The sequence below is a fragment of the Falco naumanni genome, chromosome 8 (assembly GCF_017639655.2).
Source record: "Falco naumanni isolate bFalNau1 chromosome 8, bFalNau1.pat, whole genome shotgun sequence".
NCBI lineage: Eukaryota > Metazoa > Chordata > Aves > Falconiformes > Falconidae > Falco > Falco naumanni.
The window spans coordinates 40,294,306-40,316,182 of record NC_054061.1 but is presented as its reverse complement, the minus strand read 5'-3'; the positions used below and the strand labels follow the sequence as shown (position 1 = coordinate 40,316,182).

General features: G+C 43.3%; 1 protein-coding gene across 3 annotated transcripts in view; it reads right to left on the bottom strand.

The window, feature by feature from the left end:
* Window positions 1-21,877, bottom strand: part of LOC121092376 (unconventional myosin-X-like) — a 93,619-nt gene that overhangs the window by 17,421 nt on the left and 54,321 nt on the right. For all 3 annotated transcript variants that reach the window (XM_040603287.1, XM_040603289.1, XM_040603288.1), the window contains 9 exons: window positions 18,732-18,838; window positions 14,107-14,412; window positions 9,986-10,025; window positions 7,697-8,488; window positions 5,449-5,572; window positions 4,763-5,006; window positions 3,841-3,936; window positions 2,104-2,197; window positions 1,438-1,493 (listed from right to left, as the gene is read on the bottom strand). In XM_040603287.1, the coding sequence (XP_040459221.1) occupies window positions 1,438-1,493; window positions 2,104-2,197; window positions 3,841-3,936; window positions 4,763-5,006; window positions 5,449-5,572; window positions 7,697-8,488; window positions 9,986-10,025; window positions 14,107-14,412; window positions 18,732-18,838 (1,859 nt within the window). The remainder of the gene's footprint in view (window positions 1-1,437; window positions 1,494-2,103; window positions 2,198-3,840; window positions 3,937-4,762; window positions 5,007-5,448; window positions 5,573-7,696; window positions 8,489-9,985; window positions 10,026-14,106; window positions 14,413-18,731; window positions 18,839-21,877) is intronic.

The following is a 21,877-nucleotide window of genomic DNA, read 5'->3' as shown; positions in this document are numbered from 1 at the left end:
TGTAAAACATCCTGGGTTCATAAGTGAAAGACTTTGTTCTACCTTCTGATTGGACTAAGCTAGTTCTAGTACCACTCGGCTGAGCTAGTACAGCCATTCTCCTCGTACTTATTAAAACCAGTGATGCAGTAGCAAATACAGGACCCAGAGGGGTCAGCTAAAATGGGTTTGAGATTGGTTTTAAAAGAGATGAGCAGACCCTGACAAAACAGAGGAAAAACTGTTATGCTGCACCTCAATGACTTAGTCCTTCTGGTGCAACAGACAAATGTGTCCTACCAAACAAACATTCACAGTTCTGTACAAAATTGATGTTTCACAGGAAAATGGAAAAATAAAAAATAAAAATATGACCAGTTCCAGGACAACAGAGTCAGAAAGCTTTGAAAGCAAACACAGATTTCTATGAGAAAACAGAGAAATTGAGAAGTAGAATGCAAGGATGAAGCAAAAGCTAAATGGTACAAATCAAGCAACTGTCTGGCCATTGCATAAACCTATGGAAGATAAAAATAAGCTGCATAAAACCTTTGGTTGAAAAATAAGCATTTTTCTCAGAATTTGTTTAATGTTGATTCAAACAGATATCCAGAACCAAACAGATGCTCCAGAAGAGTATACCTCAGCAGATGCATGAACAAATTTTGACTGTTCAGCTCACTGTTTATGCCTAGATTTTTACTGGTACACAGATTAACTATGAGGAGCACAGGCTGAGAACTGGCTAAAATATTTTGATCATGAACCCTTAGTATGCTACCAAGATAGGCATTTTCTAAACTACTAACTCCAAAGTCCTGGCAACGTTGTGAGAAAAAAAACAGACCACAGACGTAAATAACTTAATAACTAACATTTTATTTGAGCACTGTAGTAAGAATCTTTGCCCTGTCTGAACCTGTTAACACTGTGGGAAATAATTAAATGTTAACATAAAGCAGTATGAAATGTTCCATATCTCTTTTCTGAAACTAACCAATCTGTGAACTAAATGTGCTCTGTTGCATTGCAAAGATTTTAAGAGTACAGATTTCTAAATGCATCCATTATTCTTCCACAGTGCTGGTTCTTTCCCCTGAATTTACAAAATTAACTCAAAATTACTCTGTTGAAAAACTGGAAGCGCTGCTTTTGCTGAACATTTTTGTTTAGTGTTAGTAACAGCTTAGACTATAATTTCTTGACATTGAGATTATGCTGTTTCCACATTTAAGAGGGAAAAGAGAAATGGTCACTCAAAGAAAATATGTATGTGAACTTCATGCCTGTGAAGTGACATAGCTTGAAACAAGCTTAAGATTTCAGTCACGTTTATTTTTTTGGACATAGATTCTTATGAGTTTAAACAAATGCAAACCCCAAAGAAAACCTGGACCTACCCACAAAAATATGCTAGAAAGCTTCTGATCGAACAGATGGTCAGGTTGTTCTACTTACCTGTCAGGATTGTCTGAGGCACAGACAGAGTCAATAAGTCCAACATCCAGAGTTCCCTGTACAGTGAGAAAGACACAGATAACAGGAATTGCTTGCATCTCAAATTACAGACATTCTCCTTCATGAATAGGATTGGAACTGAAAACATTCTTCTGAATTCCAATAGCTTGAGTAGAAATGAACATAGGAGAAAGGCACGAGTGAGTCATCTTTGCTCCTTAAACAGCATGCCAAGATGGACTGGAGGAAAAAAAGCTACAAATTTCCAGAGAGCATTATGAAGGTCTGAAATAACCTTTGCTAGTATCTCAGTACCGGCAAAACACATAAATACATTATTCTTCCCAACTGCCTATCTTCTGTCTGGAATAACTGTGACCCAAACTAGTGCCACAATCCCATCCAAAGACATTTTATCTGTACGGCGCAGCCCCCTCCTTCCCCTCAAACCAAAGACTGATGATCAAGCTAAGCCACCCACAACCACCATGTTTCTCCACTGCTTACCCTTTTTTCTATCAGCTTTGCTGTTTCTTTATAATAATTGTCCAACTTTCTTACACTGCTTATGAACTACAGCACTGCATGTGCAGGAAAAACCTTCACAAAATAGTTAATCACAGGGGGCTCTCAGCATGCCCACAGACCGGTTGCACAGTAACTCACCACAGCATTCTTCGGATTGGCCTGTTCATCCTGCATTTCCCTCAGCTGCTGCGCTGTAGCGCTGTGTACTCGGCTCAGGACGTTAAACCAACCGCTGGCAATCAAAACAGACTCAAAGTTAAGATTTGGGTAGTGAAACTAGCTCTAGAATATGATCAAGGACCCTGGAAAGCTGCCAGTGGGAAAATCTCTTCATTCACAATTTGCTGAGGACTATGCTACAAAACATCTCTTGGGCTGATCATACCAGATTCTAATGTCTTCCTTCCTTATTTATCTAGGAAAATTCTGTGCACATTCTCCAACCCACTAACAGCTGCTCCTGCAAAATCCTGCTTGCTGCTCACAGAACTGTAAGGAAGCAATGTCCTTGTCAGGGAGCACGTGTCAGCAGACTGAGAAGAGCACAGAGCAGTTATAAAGATAGGGTCAGTTGGGAATCTTCCTGGACTAGAATCCTAGAGGAAACACCTGGCAGCCTTCTTAACTAGGCTTTCTCTGATCTGTTCATAAACTTGAAAGTCATATGGCTGTCAATTAATCATGGGTTTTTCTATAAGTAAATTTGGAGTTAAGTTATTGGTCTGTAAAGGGGCTTCTTGTTACAGACATATCTGGAGGCTAATCTGTTGCAGAATAAGCAGATTCTATCTGCAGCTTCCAGTGAGATCAGTAAACATCTAGACTTCATGAAAGATTCTAAAACTGGACACTCTACAACATCTGCTAATCTGCCCTTTGCTAGTGCAAGTGTTGGTGCTTTCTCCTCCCTCAGAAGAGACTAATATGGCATTGAGAGAGGTCACATTTGGTTTACACTTGTCCTAGCAATTCTGCAATGTTATCTTACGGCATGCCTTTTCCAGTTGTGGAAGTTCTGGGTTAAGAAGTTACTGTTTCTTCAGCTACTGCCCCCTGAATTTGCCTGTTTCTTGTTCGTGTGGCTGTTCTTTAGCCTATTTCTTTTAATTTTGCGTCCAAACACCTTCCCTCTTCCTCTCCCTACACCCAAATGAAATAATAACAGACCCTAAATAACTTCACAGAATCAGATTAAAGTAGATCAGAGAAACAGTGACACTGGCTAGGCTGAGAGCAGAAGCCTTGGTAAGAGTGGGAAAAGTGGGAAAACACGACCAGCTAGGGACAGTAACCTCCTAACCTGGCTTTGCATAGCCAGAACAGGTTGTCCAACCTGCCCTTAAACAACTGATTCCCACTGCCCGGCCAGGACCCCAAGAAGGAAGGACATGAGTCATTTGTTTGCTTTGCACTGGAAAGATTTTATCAGATGACACTACAGACTCTGATAAGCTGATAAGCTCTGTCTCCTGGATAAAACCCAGCTGCTCTTGAAATCATTTACAGACAACATGAATAGACTTTTTGTTTGATTCAAGATTCCATTTAATAAATAAATCAGCTATTAGATGTTCCAGTTTATATTAAGGTTTTGTGTGTCTCCTGAAGTAACCCTTGAATTCAGCATGCTCACAGCCACACAAGAAGGTGGCAGTCCTGTGACTGACCGATAGGCTGAACCACCATCTCAGTAGCTGCAACAGGGAGTCCCCAAAGTAGGTGTGGTACTTCCCAGTAAGTACAAAATGACACTCTGGAACAAATCCCAACTTTTTTCCAGCAAAAGGGAATTGATTGTGTTTCCCAGGCTCTCCCATGCGTAGCTGGGTTTGACCGGCACTGAAGGAACAAACCCAAGAAAACTCCCTCTTATACCTGGCATCTTCTGGTGACTCCGCAACAATGTGATAAATTCTGTCTTCTGTCACAATGTCTAAGGCATTCTCCTTTTCATGAATGTCCACAATCTCCCTGGAACACAGCAAATCACAAGAGACAAAACTGAAAGCCTTTCACAGGCATAAATTCCACCCGGCCAATTTTTTTACATCATACCATTCACCATACAGAAGGGAAATCACTGGTTCAGATGGCTGCTAACACGGCTACAGAAATGCAAAATTCCTCCAATATAATTTAGGGTTCCCTTAAAAAGCTTTTTAAGTTAGTCTGCTACAAAAGCAAAGCTTAAGGCATTAAATGGATTTTCTTCAAGACACCAGCAGACTAGATGGAAGAAGAGGTGACAGGGAGGTTGATACAGAGGGCTGTTTACAAAGTGGGGTATGCCACTCTTTTTGGCACTTCACAGGTCCACATAATGCTAATAGGTGACTAGTCTCTCCTTTCTTACAGCGGGAGCTGAGGAATTGGCTATGGCAGCAAAAAGAGCATTCAGGATTCAGGAGAAGGCACAGTACATGCTGTCAAATTCAAATCCCACTGTGAGCTTCATACCACCTCTGTGAAATGCCTGCAGAAGCCAGGAAACAGATAGAGTCGGGGTATGGGAGAATGCATGGGGTATGTACTTGATTAGCCCCTCCTGGTCTGACTCCACTTGGAAAGAGCTTCTGACAGATTACGAAATGCAAGACTGGAAAAAGACCCATCAAGTAATTCCAGACTCCCTCCAGAGTAAAACCAGAAGCTGTAATTGTCTTTTCCTTCCCTTACGTTTCTGATTCTCCTAGCCCTATGGGAGATACATAGGCCAATGAACTGGTATCACTGGACACTTCATTATTGATTTAGAGAGTGAATACTAGGGATCAAAAGGATTTACTTCTTCACTCACTTTGCCCTTCTGATATCAATTGTCCCCTTCAGCTTTTCCTCACTATCGTTCTCAAAGTACATCAGCTTGGATTCTCGAAGCACAAACCAACGGCGTTTCCAGTTGCGGCGTGAAAGTGTTGACATGCCTCCACCTTTTTTATAGAGCCAGCCTGACTTCAGTGCCTCTTGCTTGGTGCGGAACCACATGAAGGCCTCATTCTTCAGAACACACCAGCGCCGCCTCCATGGGTTCATGAGACCTCCTGCAAAGCAAGGGAGCAAGATTTCATCAGACATGCAACAAAAGCCACTCCAGTTCCTACATGAAACAAAAGAGCTGAAGGAGAGAAACAAGGTTATGCTTGAGTTTGAACAGAGAACAAACGAACCAGTGAAACAAACACAAAATACAGAAACATATGCACCACTCAAACATTTTTGTACTGCCTTCAGTTTTGTAACTCAGAATGAGTCATTTAAGCCCATGCCAAGTGGGCACAATTCCGTCTCAGTGCCAAAGATATCCAGTCTAATTCCCTAACATCCACCTCCCTCATCTTTGTTTTATTTGCTTGTTTTAAATAAAAGAAGGGAAAAAAGTAAACAGAGAACTAAGAGCAGATGAAGATAATTATTCTGGAGAAACAGGAGGAAAGCAGGTTTCCTGGATTCCATCCTTCCATGGTTTTGGCTAAAGCCACTTACCTTTCATGTAGAGATAGCTATGAAAATAGGGTGGTCCGGAGCCATTGAAAATAGTGACTCGCCCATTACAAAACTCTTCATCTGTATCAATGTAAACATCTACTTCTTCTTCACTGTCCAGAAACTAAAAGGAAAAGCAGAAATACAGGCCACTTGGGTTCTCCTGGTCGCAGGAGGACTGGAGCAAATTAACAAGGCTAGAGAAGTCACATGATCAGAAGGTGCAAAACTACACATACTCCCTTTACAAAAAAAAGCAATAGACTAAAACTAGTGGCTTGACAGCTTACCCATTAATGCCTAAAGCAAGAGTCTCCAGAGCATGGAATTTTCATACCAGCAAGGAGAATGACATTTGGCAGTGGACACGGCTAGAAAACTCCAGTTACCAGCAGTAACAAACCTTCCTGTGTCAAGGCAGAGCCCACAGTCCAAAATCTAATTTAACGGAATTAAGAGAGAATTTTTTGTTTTGGAGAAGTTTTCTGATTTTTCTGGCAGATAAGCCAGGATGCTGGACAAGATGGAGCACTGATCCAATCCCAGCAAGGAAATGCCTTGCTTCGGGCTGATTAGGAAAAAAGCACATTCCAGAGTAAATGAACCCTAAAAACAAAGATCTAATAGTACTGTATTTACTCATCCCTGTTCTCCAACTAGATATGGCCCTCACCCATAAGAAAGTACCCTTCACACACGAAACCCCAAATTACTTTATCGTTTCCTTTACCTTAAATACAACTTCCTTTGATTTGCTTTATTAATTTAATACTAATGAAGGCAGCTCCTTAGACCTTTTCCTTCCTCAAATGCATGTTGCTTCTTTTAATTTTTCCCTTCTGTCCTCTCTCTGTGACCTCTTTGCACTCCTCTCGTCTCATTCCTGTTCCACTCATTCATTATCCCTCTCTTGTAATTAACTTTCAAAAAGCAGGTACTCTTGGATCAGCAGTTACTGATGAGATCGTGACGCAGCTGCAATTATCTCTTCCTGTGGCTCATGCATGACATGGTATCAGCTGGACTTTTCATGAGTGTTACTCACTGAGGAGCCCAATAAACCCCTCTACTTCTATTTACCTTTTAAGAATGGCTGAAACTGGTCTAGGCTGTGACAGAATGCTTCATGACTTGAAGATTACCTGATAGTGATCTGTGAGTACCAGCCCACAGAGACGGTACCTTTACTCAAACAGATCACATCACAAGAAATTCTTACGGCTGGCAGCCGATGTTAGGGAAATGCAAGCAGGAAAAATTATGCAACTTTTAAAGAAAGGTCACAATCTACCATTGCAAAAGAATCACAAAGGACATAAATTGAATTCCTTCAAAATAAATTTACAACCCAATCATTTTTTTGGGTTTTTTGATTGACATTTCTGATTGACATTGACTGAATTCTGAAATTCTGATTGACAGAACCAATTCCAATCATACAAAGATATTTTATAGTTTAAGTCTCTATTCTCAGGGGCATCATTCATCTGAAGTATTTTTATGGCTGTCATTGGCTTTACACCTGAACTCCCCACAACCTTACATGGGGTTATCATTGCATTATTAAGCAACTAGCCTGAGGGCACTCAGGAAGTCCACAGCCTAGTGTGGGATCTAAGCTGAGACGCTTGAAGCGTGAGGCTAATAGCCCAGCTTCACTACCCTGTCATTGTCCCATAGGAATGGAAAGGTTCAGTGGTCTCAGTTGTGCGCACCAGGACCCAGCCTGGATCAGCACAGTAATTACTTCTAGCCTTAGAACAGCTTACCTTGTACACAGCAGCTGAAAATAAACCCTTGACTCTGAACAGTAACAAGACCAGAACAAAAGTTTTAGTGACAGAAACAAATCAAACCCCAGCCTTTCCACTGCCTCTTGTCATTGTCCACCAGAACCTCAGGCTACTTCTGTGAAATCTAAGGTAGAACACATACCTACAAGGTATCAGTTGCCTGCTTTTAGTCTTCCAAAAGGGTGTTACGTTAATAAATGGTGATGGAAGCAATCTAAAATAGTCTAGGTACGTATGTGCTGCCTTTTGTACCAGTAGACACTGGACAGTCACAAGTGCTCTGGCCTTCAGCCTATCGACAACGCTTCCCTTTTTTCCAAGCTGATTACTGATGTAAGAAAACGTTCTATACGAGTAACAATACCCAGAGCAAGCAGGCATAAGGTAAGAAGGCAAGTATGTTACAAATATCACTTCACACTAATGTCCGGAAAGGTGAAGGGAGGGAATCTTACCGAGTCCAGGCTGCCACGGTTGGAGTCCAGGCTGGTACCATGGGAGTGTCTCAGACCTTCCTCACCATTCAGAGGCTCAGCTGAGGTGCTACCTGCATCTCCACAGCCATCAAACTCCTCATGGTCATAGTCTGACTCCACATCTGGGGGGGAAGTGTAAATCGGCTCTCCCATCTCTCCATTGTTACTCCTTTGTGTATCTGAGACAGTACTGTAAATACTTTCTGCTGGGTCAGATAGAGCTTTCTGCTCCTTGGGACTAGTGGTTCTTTCCACAGGTTGTTCTGGAGCAGGGACAACCTCTCCCATTTCCCTTTGCAGAAGTGAAAGGCTTGTGTCCGCAACTTCCTCTGAGTAGTTATCACTGTTTCTTGTGCCATGCTGATTCAAGACCACCAAACTGGAAGCTGGCCGTCCTTCATCATCAGCATGAAAACCCTCATCCACTTCTTCTTCAGCCAGTGGTGCCACCAGGCTGCAGTCAATGTTGAGTGTGCCCTCACTAGAAAGCGAGCGCTCTAAGTTCTGCACACTTTCATCCAGGTTGCCAAAATCCAGCAACTCCAAGAACTCCTGGGCAACCCTAGATGCCTCCTTTTCCAGCCTCTGGATCTCTTCTTCTCGCTGCCGATTGATTTCATTCCTGGTGTTTTCACAGATGATAGACATGTGATCCTCCTTCTGTTGCTGCAACTTCTCAATCTCCTTCTCCAGCCGTAAGATCTCCTCCATCTGACGTCTCTCTTCTTCTTGCAGGGGAATATCTACCTCCTCGGCCTTTACTGATTCCACCTTAAAGAATTTATAAAGTGTTAATGCAGTTTCTTCAGCCTACAAGGCTCCTTGCCTGGCCCTTTCATTCTTCCTATCTCCTGCGCTTGCCCCGTACTTCCTATCTGCAAAAAGATGACTCTAAGCATCCTGTAATCATCCATGGTGTAAAAACTAAAGGCAGAACTACTGGATCTTCAGGTACCTCCTTTTTTTCCAGCAGCCTACCTCCTTTCTGCATCATACAAAGCAGCTCACGGGGGTCAGTGAATTTTTAGAAGAGCCTCTCTGTTTGCTGCTCATGTTACCGACCTTCGTATATTACAGTTTGGATAAAAGCATTCTGAAAGTCTGTCCTCTCTTTTTGAACTATCTCATACACATACACACATGTAGGAGAAAGCAACTATTTACAAATACATATATGCATAGTCTGCTTAAGAGTTGAAGATTTCCCAGAAATTCATTAAAAGATTTGGGGATTTTGTTACTTCCTGAGTTGAGGGTTTAACCATTAGAATCTAGGTCTGGAAGGGATATTTGCAATGAAGCAGGACTGTTTCCAACCCCACTCCACCAAAACTCCACTCAGAATTTCTTGGCATTCTTTAGCATCACTGGATAGGTGATGGCTGGCTGGCTGCTGAAGACTCTGTCTTCCTCTATTCTCCAGACTGGAGTAACAGGATATTTCTAGCAAGTACACAATAATTAGAAGACAGAAGATACCAGTAACTTTCGCTGATGTTTAGCTGTAAGATAAAGCCACCCTCCCCCCTCCATGAAGGATGTTGAAAACAGACACACACAAGAAAAGCAAAAATAAATTCCAAAAGGATTTCATGTACTTCCTGAAAGGAGTATGACAATGCAGCCAATAAACTGGCTCATTTAAGCCACAATCCTTGTTTCTTTACGGTTACCCTGTTGCTTGTTCTCTACTTGACTTTTACTTGTGGACAAATGCATTTCTATACTCTACTCCAGAACCGAGCTGGCCTGAAACTAGGGAACAAGTGGTTTGGGAAAAGAAATAAGAAGATACACAGCTGTTTTCACACACCTCAGGGTAGGTGGTCTGCTCTTTGAAATATCAAGTACCAACAATAAGATCAGTTACAAGGGGTTTATTTTAGCCACGGTAGCAGCCGGCTGCACTCTTATTTTGGCTTTTACAGGCAACAATCCAGCAAAACAGACTGTGTCACAGTGTAGCGCATCACAAGGTCAAGGAATAAGCTCAAGCAATAGAGATAAAAAAGGATGCTGCATGTTCAGTACAGAATTTTTCAAATAGCAACTATGCAAGCTGGTACGTGAGCCTTGAAAAAAACCCTACCTTGTTAACTCTGCACCTCTGCCAAAGCCAAACACCTGCAGGTTTTGAGTGAACAAAGCCCATTTTTTAAATAGCATTGTCACAATAACAATATTAGCTGCAAGTGAAGTGTAGGTAATGAAGGACCCTTCACAGATACTCAAGAGGAGACATATGAAAATAATAACAGTTAAGCTTACCTGAGCCACCTGGACGTGCTCATTCAGTTGCTCCTTTTCTCTGTTAAATAAACAAGACGTGATAGTCAGAGGTAGACCCAGTTCTCCTACATGAAGTTTCAGAGTTACATGGAAACTCCCTCCATGGAAAAGGTTAAAATAAGGTACCCATTGTAAGACTGATTTAAAAGCTTTTGTAATTTAGTAAAAATCCAGTTCTCTGTGGTTGGCATGGCCTTTATGAGTACAACAGAATTTCCCCACGCACTTAACTTTCAGATCAATTAGGAAATTGGATTAGTTGGAACACACTACAAAGGACATTGGAAACAGTGACAGAAGGACAGATCAGTTAGACTCATGATAAATATAAACAGAATCTTCTGAAGTATTATACATCTGTGGATATTCAATGAGGTTGTACATACATAACTGATAGATATCACGTAACTTTGGTTTATTGAAACAGAAAAGAATTATTGCAATACCAGCATTTAATTTGTGCTTTGTTTTGCTTTTACTGTATTAAAGCCTCACCAAAATTACCAATTTTTTGCACTTCGTTGACTAAGCTGAGGACTTCCTACTCTGAAGACGTGGGTGCTCCAGATTGTTTAACTTCTCAGTGGCATGCAAAACCTAGTTTATCAGTAAAGGCTGTAAGAGTCGAGTTTGTTAGTAAACATGAGTAGAGGAAAAAGCTCTATCCCACGGTGGTGCACCTCCACCCAAATCAAAAGAGTCATGCTCCAAGGGAAAGCTACCACTGTGGCCAATCCCTCCATAGTGTGCACGGTACAAGCCACTGAACTAGTAGACAGACAAATGCCAGAGTCGTGCATAGGGAGCAGAGGTAGGCTGTGGCTTGAATGGAAAAGTCTGCCTGTAGCAACCACTATGCAGCTAAATTCAGACTGGCAGTGGTAACTTTCAAACCTATAATTCAGCCCCAAGCAGAACAGGAGGGCAACAGTATTTATTTCCCAGGCCCTGCAGCTTTTCCCAGCCAAATTCTAAATTGCAGCTGCAAGTCACAAAGTTCTTAAAGCTCTCACTCTTGTGCTCTCTCTCAAAAAAAAATATTCAGGAAATGTTTATAAATGTTTATAAGCTGACATAAGTGAGATCCAGATGGTTCCAACTCTACTGAAAGATCTCTAACAGTAGTCACGAGTTAAACAACTGCCTTAAATGATAAGAGGGTTCAAGAAGCAGAGCCATTTTAAAACAAATCAGGAATACCACCTACAATCTACACACTAATTCCTGCAACTGTTCTTCACATTTTTCAGACCTCTAATATTTCTTGCTGCTTTCCATCCATCTCCAATTGATCTACACTGTTCCTGAAATGTGATATCCAAAACTAGGGACACTACTCCAACTGAAGCCTTGCCAGTGTCAAGTGGAACAGAAGAGTCACCTCCACATCTTACAGAAACAATCCTGTTTATAGACAGCATTTGCTTTCTCCTCTCACACTGCATGACACTGGTTACATATCCAGCCTCCAGACCTTCCTGCTGTTGAAGTAGGATTCCTCCTTCTCTCTGTGCATTTGATTATTCCTAGCTGTAGATCTGCATAAGTCTGTAATGAAAGTTATCCTATGTTTTCCAGACCCTTTAATTTGCCAGAATTATTTGAATTGTGATTTTGTCCAGCTGTGTACTTACAGCCCCTCACCAGATGGCTTTATCTGCAAATTTAATATGGATATTCATATTTCTTCACCCATTTTATTATGAAAACATCGCACTAGTACCATATCCAGCACAGACCATGGAAGGAACCCATTCAAGAGTTCTCTTCTATGTAACAAAAATGACTATTGTTTGCTAATTAAAATGCAATAATACAATGCAGTAAAAACACAGATCCTAGTCTTGCTTCATGTACTGTTTTCCAAACCACATTCCTTATGGTGTCTTACTGTCATAACATGTCAAAGCCCTTACCTACACTCTACTGACCCAAAGTCAAGTTACCTACCCTCTGTGGCTTTTCCCTATCCACAAGGCATGTCTTAAACTATCACAGAAGGAAACAGGTAACTTTAATGTTGTTTGTTCTTCAGAAAACCAAGTTGGCTCTTAACTCCATTATCAAGGCATTTACAACTCTCTGATTATTTGTTTCAGTATCTTCCTGAAACTGAGGTTAAGCTGACTGGTCCACAATTCCCTCATTCTTCCTTTTCCCATACAAGAAGGAGGTCATTATGTTTGGAATTTTCCAGTTTTATGGAAACTCCATTGCTATCCACAAAGGAGGAGAAAGAAAATAGCTACTGATTCAAACTGCTTCATCCAGTTCTCGAAGTACCCAAACATCAGTTTCACCAAGTCCAGATGACTTCTTTATAAGCTGATTTATCTGAGCATTCTCTAACCTTTTATTTCCCTGCTAGGTTCTGAATTCTTGCACAACTGTGCTAATGTATTTAGTGTCCAACAGTTAAGCCTTTTGGGGAAGATAAATAAAAATAGCTTCAAATACCTCAGCTTTTTCAACATTATTTTTTCTTCCTGTTGAACTGTAGACCAAGTTGCTCAATGTCTCCCTTACACTAACAGTGTATGCACAATAACTGCATGCTGACTTTTAGTTCATTATAAATCAGTTGCATCTTGGTCCTAATTTTGTCTCTGCATGTGTGTTTTCTGGTTGTTCTCACTAGATTAGCCGATTCACAATTTCTGTGGACTTCCACCTCATTTTTGAGGTCAAATGGAAGTTCAGGATTCAACCAAGTTGGTCTGCTGGTACCTTTTTGGCTACTCGCTCTGAATGAAGCTATTTGACATCAAGTACAAAATGAAAGCAAAACGAGCAGTTCACCTGATTCATAGAAACACTGACACTTCTTTACAATGACACTGAGTTCACACATCTTTCATGGGCTGGAAACTGAAGGATGGAGTAGAAACACACTAGAACGAATAAGCTAAATAGGTCTTTTTATCTAAAACTAGGTAGGAACAAGCTCTACTTAGTACAAAGAGGACTTTAGACCTGAGATAGTGTCTGTAGCATTTGATATCTGCAAGCTAGTTACTGACATTCTGAACTCGCACAGCTTCGTGTTGCTGATGAGGCTGTTGTTGAAAATTGACACATGGATAAAACGGAGCCTTCAGTGTTGTTCGACAAATTCCTTGACCAAACTTCATCATTGGTGTCACTGACTCCATGTCTTGTCCCAGAAGATATATTACCCTACTGCCTCCAGTGAAACCGCAGGCAATCTCTTTTCCTTGTGACATGCTTCTAACCTTAGAATTTTCTGATGCTTGTCACACATCTTAATTTGCCAAGATCCAACTTCAGGACAAGTATGTAACAAAAGCCTATATATTAAGAAACGTAACCAACAGGATTATTTGTTCAAACATATAATAATCTTGTAGTTGAAGTTTTATTCTTCTTAAAACAAAATATTATCAAGAGAGACACCCAGTTTGGATAGGATATAGGTAATCATGGAGTGAACAGTGAATGATACATGAGGTGCAAGATTCTCAATAGGTGTACTGTCACTGCTCACAGATTGCCTCTTTTTGTCACATTAACTTTTCCTTTCCCCTCCTGGTCTCCCGACACATCTATATGCCTGATGAGAGACACACAGCAGCAGGAACAGGGAGAGCACATGTATTCGCACGAGTGTAAGAACTGCAGTAGCAGCACAGGTGCACTGCCTGTCTTGCTCTCCAACCAAGCTGACTGCACACACCAAGACCCATGATACTGGTACCTTCTCACACCGCTAATCCTTCCATATTTTGGACGATTGTATAAAACTTCCTTTACCACTGCAAAATCAATGAGAAAATTATGTATCTCTGCCCAGTCAGTGAAACTGCCTCCTTTCATGTACATTCCAAAGCAGAAAAACATTGAACAGAGGTAAAAATACACCAGAATTAGCTTTCCTAAAGGAAGCAGGACACTCCTTTTCCATGCTGCTTTTCTATTCTAAGCTGCCCACAGCTCACCCCAACTCTGTCCCCTGGCACTGGGACACTGTTTCAATGCAATCACTGTTCCTATGTTACCATCATACCAGTGCCCCAGACCCGCATTTACACCTCAGCAGCTTTAGTGCTAGGGAACTATGAGTGCAAGATACTATCTTGTACCTTTCCTTCACCTCTTCCTCTTCCTGTTTCCTCTTACGCTCCTCCTCTTCTTGCCATTGTCTTTCCTCTTCCTCTCTTCTGATCTGTTCTTCCTCTTCTTGCCGCCTTCTCTCCTCCACTTCCTGCTTCCGCCTGAGTTCCTGCTGCAGCAGGTGCTGGTAGAGGCTGCGAGCCAGGCGGCCACGCCAGTGCTTCTGCAGGGTGACTGCAGAGGCCTTCAGTCGCAGCAGGCTCTTCTTCCAGAAGTACGCTCGGTAGTTCTTTTGGATTATAACAACACTGGCTAGCACCTTCTGATACTTCTTCCTAAAAGCAAAACCAGACATTCAATGCACCACGAAGTAATCCATGTTTTGCATTTCTCACACCCTGGTATATTGACCAATCTTACCACATCCACAGAAAAATGAATTTGAAAAAATACTGCTCTGAAATGACACGATTACTGTTCTTCTACTGCCACTATCTGTAAATCATGTTCTCTTCACCAATCTCTTCACTGTATCTACAACTGGTTTGTTTGCAGGAGCACCTACTTTTATGAAGACCCTCATAGGATGAAGGACAGTTATTTGGTACTGGGAAAGAGAAGGTCCACTGGCCCAAAGTCTCCTTGCATTGCACATATACACATTCACTGTGCAATTAGCATAATCACTCAGTGTGGATTTATTATAATAAAACCACACAAATGGCCTTAGTATATGTGGGAAAAGTCCTACATTGGCCATCTTTTAAGTGGCCAAAAGCAAATTACTCCAGGAGAAGCAAAACTGGGCCGAAAATACATCTGGTCACATTAGTCTCACATTAGTTTGCGGGAAACCACAGTGATACCACAATACCAATTGCTCCCATAACACATATACTTCACAGGCTCCCATAAATGTATACTTACATTGCACAAAATTTTGTTAAACAATAATGATATCAAAATCAACTCTGCAGCACTTTAAAACCAAAAAGCACAGTAGGGCCCCCCAAAAAAAGATTCAACGACATTCAGTATTTCTGCAGTCTAGTGAAGTTCAAGGAAAGTAATTTCTTGCCTCTGCATTACAGCCTATTTTTATCAAGGACCTGAAAAAAGTCACCAGTAGAAGTTTGTACATGATATACAAACTGGGCAAATAACAAAAGAGGTACTATTACACAGTAATCTGGATCAATTTGTAAGCTAGATTCAAGCAAACATTAAACAATTCAAAAGAGCCGAACATAAGGTCTTGTCTTGAAGAATCAAAGGCCAAACACACCTGATGTGGGACTACGTTAGGAAGCAGCAAGTCAAAAGAGGATTTGGGGGCCACAGATCATGAGGTGAAGGTGAACTCCCATCACAATACTATAGGAAAAGTACTGTTGGGATTCTCATACTTGCAAGGAGAAATACTGTGTAGAACAGGACTGCACTGCTACTTTTATCCTGTGTTCAGTGTTAGCACCTCCATTTCAGGAAAAATGTTAGACCCTCAAGTGATTTCTGAGGAAGCAGGATTGGAACCAGAAATTCTGGCTTACAGAGAGAGAGCACTTGGCCCCATGACCTTAAGAAAGAGAAGGCTAAAGGAAAGGCTTGATCCCAGTCAAAGTACCCACATTTTTGGGTGGTCTTTCTATTTATCCAACAGGGGATATAACAAGATTTAATTGTCCTGAAGATGAAGCCCATTCAGGCTGGAAATAAGCAGACATTTTTAAAAGTAATTGAATATATTCAGACACTTTACTCTTACTGTAGGGAAATGATCATTGGTACTATTCAAATCAAAACCTTCTTTACTCCAAACCAGAACGTGCAGAGGGAAATTCTATGGGGCTGTTACACAGGATCTTGGGCCAGCAGCCTACAGTAATCCTGTGAGGTTTTACAGTCCTAGAAAGCATGTTGGAAATAGCACAGTATTCTCACATATCCTCCCCACAGACCTTCTGCAACCCCCTGAGGAAAAGACACACCTCAAAATCCACTTCCTGGCAATCAAACCCCATTCAAATAGCAACACAGACACATGCTGACAGCTTGCCACCTCCTTGCACATCAGATATGTCAGCCTGGTCAAGAAAATCAGGAGAGAGATGCTAACAGCAGTAGTGTGCAGAGGTCATGCCCTTTTCCATAGTATTAAGTCAAAGGGAACAAGCACAGAGAAGAGGAAAGGGAAGAGGTGGTAAGTGGGAGGTTTTAGATTAATTGCTCCTGGGCGGCAGTTCTCTTACCCCTGCTCCCTCTGTCCTCCCTGTGCCCTGCACATGGGGTGTGAACAGCTGCACATGCACCCTCTGTCAAGGCAGATATAAGTGCATCAAAAAGGGCACTCTGACTTTTACAAAATGCATCTGCCAGAAACTCTCTCAAGTGCAACACGTGCCAAGCCCTGCCCAGCTACAGGCCGGCTCTGCCTGCTAATCTGCCAGGCTAAAGTGCCCCCTCATTCCTCATGACCACAGCCAAGCTTGCAGACGCCCTTCAGCTGGAATTGCTGCACGCAGGCCATGAATTTCATTCCCCTTGTTCGGCCTTCCACTCACCCTCTTGCACGGGCCAAGGAAATTCATCCTGCAGCCCATGCCAAGGAGTTGGGAGACATCCTGACCATGTATCATAAGAGAAGGCAGGGTGGTTTCAAGGTTCCATTGCTGCATTTGGAATTGAGTTAATTATTCTGTCGATGAGCTGTAGTTAGCAGTTATTCCTTCAAGGTCTACAGAACACAGGGCTATGGAGTGATTTCCTACTGTTGTCTTCCCCTGAGCAATAAGGTCCTGCAGAATCCAGGGACACAGCCAAATTTGCACATGGATCCTGCAAGCCCAGGAAAAGTTACATGTATTTTAACTTGTGAAGTTGTTACCTGCAGCTCAGAGTTCCACAGATTAGCTACAAAAAAATGGGGTCATTTGAATGGGCTTGATTTTCTTGCCTCACATTTTAGTGGTCAGAGATAGTAGGCTGCAGGGAATGAGAGCAAAGAAAGTGTTTTCACCTTTAAGACTGGTTCTCCAGGCTCACAGAACAAGTTCACAAAGGGGGAGAAACCAGTAAAATCCTTCCTGCGGTATATATACCCTTCTTCGCTAACCTCCTTTGCATGAGACCAAATTAATTTAAATACACTTATCCTTGCAAAACTAACAGAAATGGTATCAAACTTAAGGCAGCACGCACTGGTACTCCTGACTTCTGCCCAACTCTGCACAGACCATTCAGCACTTGCCCAGATGAACTCCGTCTTGCTGGACCTTCTCCAATACAGGTGCAGTGCAACTGGAAGCTCTTCACATAAAAGTTTTCCAGCCTTCCTCCCTAGCTCTTTCCTCATGCCTTGCTCTCCTCCCCTGCAAAGTCCAGTTATCTCCAGCTGCTTGTGAGGATTTTCACCTTGGCTGCAGAAGCACAGCTTGGTCTTAGATGAGACTCAGAAGAGCAACATGTGGGATAAGAAATGCAGATCTGTGGAGACTGGAGGACCACAAGATTTCTAGCCAAGAGGAAGATTACTGCAACAGTCTCCATCACAGCCCTGCAGGGCAGCAGCTACCTTCCCAGGAACTCAGAAAAGCAGTAATCCAGTTTGCCTGCAGTGATGTTTCCCAGAAAAATCAATTTTCCTGTGCTAATCCCTACCCCTCTCTCCAAATGCTAGTCACAACGTAAAACAGAACAGAGGCCCTGACACAATGAACTTGCAATCTCATGCACAAACAATAGAGCTAGCTCACTTGTCTTACTAGAGGGAAATAAATAAATGAATAAAAGCCCCCGAGAGCAAACGTGTATTTTGCCGATATTCCACATTGGCAAGACAGGGTACAACCCTTGCACACATTTCCCAACACAAAATGAGCTACCTGGTGTAACTGGAGCTCTTTAAAGAGCTCCTGCTGGAACAGCTCTGCTGGCCAGGGATTTCACCTCCTCACACCCCTGACTGACAGGTGTCTGGAGCAGAGACCAGCCAGAAAAGAGCATCTCACTGGGATTAAGTGTGCATGCCACAGCCATTAAGAAGTCAGCTGTTACACTGACTTCGAGGGGCAGAGGAGGGGCCGTTTGTCTGCAGTTGGTTCTCCCAACCCTCCTCTGGTCAGGTGCAAAAGGGAGCGGCAAGAGATTACGGGTGCAAAGCTGGCCAAAAACCAATTCTGAAGAGTTAATTAAAAGGAGAGGGAGATCACAAGGCAAACAGGCAGGGCGAGGAAAAAGGGTGAGCAAAGGCAGAGCTGCAAGTGAGGGAGAAGCGATTTGCGGGGGGTGCAGAAAACAGAGTTTACGGGCATATGGAAAAGGAGGGGACCCAAAGCATAGGTTGGGATCCAGCCAGGAGAGCCCTGAAGGCAAGGAAAAGGTGTCATCAGAGGCAGGGAACGGGTACAGAGGTCCCTGCAGAAGCCTGCTGCGCAGCGTTGAGGCAGGGTGCAAATACACGCAGAGCTGAAGAAGAGGCGGTACAGAAAGGTTTCAGCAGAACTGATGCCGGCAGGGAGGGCAGATACTGCAACTCTCCCTTTGAGCACAGGAGGGGAAGAAGGGAGGGATGCGAGGGGACTAGAGAGCAAAGCAGGGGGTCGGGGCAACCCAGGTAGGGAAGCGCAGGGATGGTGGGGCAGCCCCCAGCACTGACCTTGCCATGTAGCCCAAGACGTGGGCCCGGATGACTATAGCTGCTTTCCTCAACTCCTCTTCCCGATCCTTCTCCAGCTTCTGCTCAAGAGCTTCCTTCAGGAAAACCTGACGCCACGGGGAGGAGTTTCAGTAAACACAAAGAGAGGAAAGAAGTCAGTCCCCGGGAGAGCCGGGAGGTTTCACCCCCGGGTGACCAGCGCCCCGGCCGGGCGCCCCGCGGCCGCGCTCCAGCCCCCAGCCGGGCTCGGCGCCGCGCTCACAGCACCAGGAAAAAGTTTTGCAGCGACATGAGCCAAACTCCGTGCCCAACCCCCGCCTCCCTCACTCTGTGGTCAAGACTTAAAGAGAGAGGGAGGGAGGGAGCTGAGGAAGGAGGGAAAGAAGAGGAGGGAGGAGGAGAGCCTGTGCTTGCGCCTGATTAACTCTTTCCCAGCTGACAGCTCTCCCTGCACAACCCAGCACCTCCCGGCAGCAGGCACTGATACCTACCCGGGTGATTAAATATTTGGCAAAGAAACTCCTCCGCACTTCAAGGAAAGGGAGGAACATTTAGATTTCTAGACTCCAGGAAGCAATTTTAACGGCAGTCCTAATAATGGAGGACAGTGGGAAAACTAAAAGCCCTGTCAAGGTGCAAAGCTGAGCATACCCTCAGTGCGCTGGAGACAAGGCCCTCCACCAAGCTCCAGAAACTCTGAGGTGGAGATGCTTCCGTGCTGAAGAGGTTCAGCAGTACAGCATGCACTGGGGGAACGGAGCCCCACTGGGAGAGGTCTCCAAGTATTACTGGCTGTACTTCAGTGTCCAGTATTTTAATTCTCAAGCATCTTCCATCACCTGTATTTCAAACCTCTGCTCAGTGCTAAATGCTTGTGTAAGGGATGACGGTGCTATCTTAAAGACAAAAGGACTGAGATACAAGCAAGGTAAGGGCACATTTACAGGAATTGTGCTGACAAATCTGAGCTTCTTTAAATCAGCTGGTTTGCGTTGTGTTAGCACAGGGTTCAGCACAAATTGCTGAAATAAATGCTTTGCTTTTTGAGACGGATATGCTGCCTGTGTAGAGCTCCACAGCCCCGTGAGTACACTGCTAGCAGCACCCAGCCTAGAATAAGCTGGCTAGGGTATGTCCACACAAGCTGCAGTCACAGCGGCAACTGCCATATGGCCATGCTCCTGTGACCTGCTGCCTGGTGTTGGCTAAATCACTGCCAGGGCCAGTAGCAGAATGGACTACACTAGGAAAGTGCAACCCTACATGTTAAAGCACTACTGTGAACACAGGCTGTGAACTGACACTCATCAATCTGCAGAGCTACATTCATCAGTAAAAAACTCCTTATAAATTTTTTGCATCCATGTGGCTATGCTGAGAGGCCAGAGGGAGGCTCAGAGGTCTGAACAGCCCCTTAGTCCAGTGTTCTGCACAAACTCTCCCCCTCCCCACTTACCTCCCCTTATATCTCTGTATTGCACACCACCTCTTCCATCACTGCTTTTGGCCTCATCACTTATACAGGCTCCTTTTCTCCCTGCAATGACCACCATGTACCTGTGTACTGAAACCTCTCCCTGAGTTAGTATGCATAGCCAGTGGCTTCCCTGGACTCAAAATTCTCCTGGGAAGCCATTTCCATTAAGATGGCCGTAAGAAATTAGCTGTTTTGTAATGACTAAGTAATCGTGGGTAGCCTTAAAAGAAGGTTCATTATCAAGGTACCGCCAACCATGAAGCTGGCATCCTTCCCTGCAAGTTGTATATCCACCCCCTCTGTCAACTCAACGATCTTTTAAAGACTTCTCTGAGGTAGGGATTACTCTTTCCATTACATTCCAGAACAAACAAGCAGTCACACATTTCAATAATGCAGCCAGCAAAACACTCTCTCAGTCCATTATCTTCATCAAATTGCAAAAACATTCAGTCCATCAGTATTTCCCTAGCAAGCACAGACTTTGCTGCGCCAGTAAGGAGGGTGCATGCAGAGTTCCACAAGACCCAACCCTAATCTACAGGGGTTTCTATATGTGATTGAGAGTGAGGGGTTAATCTTAATAATAACAATATCTAGTTATAAGCTATCAGGATTTTGAGGCGAGTTTTTTTTAGACTCCTGTAGATGACAAGGAAGACTAAAATGTATTCAAATTCAGAAATATTTTTGATGCTGTGCGGAAACAACTTGGAAGGTAGCCGTTTCCATGTCATAATGCATAGTCACTTTCTGAAAGCATGAGATCACTTTCATCTGAGGGAGGAACGATTGCATAAAACATACAGGGTTACTTCTATCAGATCTGCTCATCCTAGACACTGGCCAAGTTTTAAACCACAGTGCAGCACCACAGTGTTCCTTACACAACCTCAGTGCCTGCATGTACCATCAGTGCAATAGTAAACATGTTAAGGTTAGGTGTAGACCAGCAGACACAAATGTAACTGTGTGTGCACCCATGCAGACCTAAGTGGGATCATATGATTCTTCGGGACAACACTGGGAAAGCAGGAAGCGGGCCACTATGACCTGGATGCCAAATAGCCTACAGAAACCTCCTCCTTCAAACAAGCCCTGCAAAACAGCAGGTTGAAATGTGGAACAAATGCTTTCAAACAGCAAGAATTACTGTGTTAAACATCTGTAGGAGATCTGTGTTGAGCAAGTATGGCAGAAGGTCCAGGTGCACTGAGGAAAGAGGCACAGAAGCTGCTGCTCCATCACAGCACATCACCAGTGAAGACAAGGGCACCTTAGCACAAGCTCTTCCATCATCACATAGCTTGTTTGCATCCAAGCCTTTCTCTCTGCCATGCCACTGGATAAAACCTGTTTTATATACAATAATACCTCTTATAAACATTAATTTGACAGTCACCAGCACAGCAGCTGCTCTGTTCTTAATGAAAAACACAAAGATCATCCTGCCCTTCCTCCTCCATTTCCTTTCCCAAGCTTCACAATCCCCTGCACTAATTCACAGCGTCTTTTCCTTCCTCCTCCAAACAATTGCTAGGGATATAATTATCCTTCCATTCATTTTGCAGGAAGTATTCCCCCTTCCATGAGCCTTGCTCTTCACCCACCCCTTATACTTCTTCCTAGGTTACATCCCCATTGGCTTGTCACACCTTTTTCAGTAGCT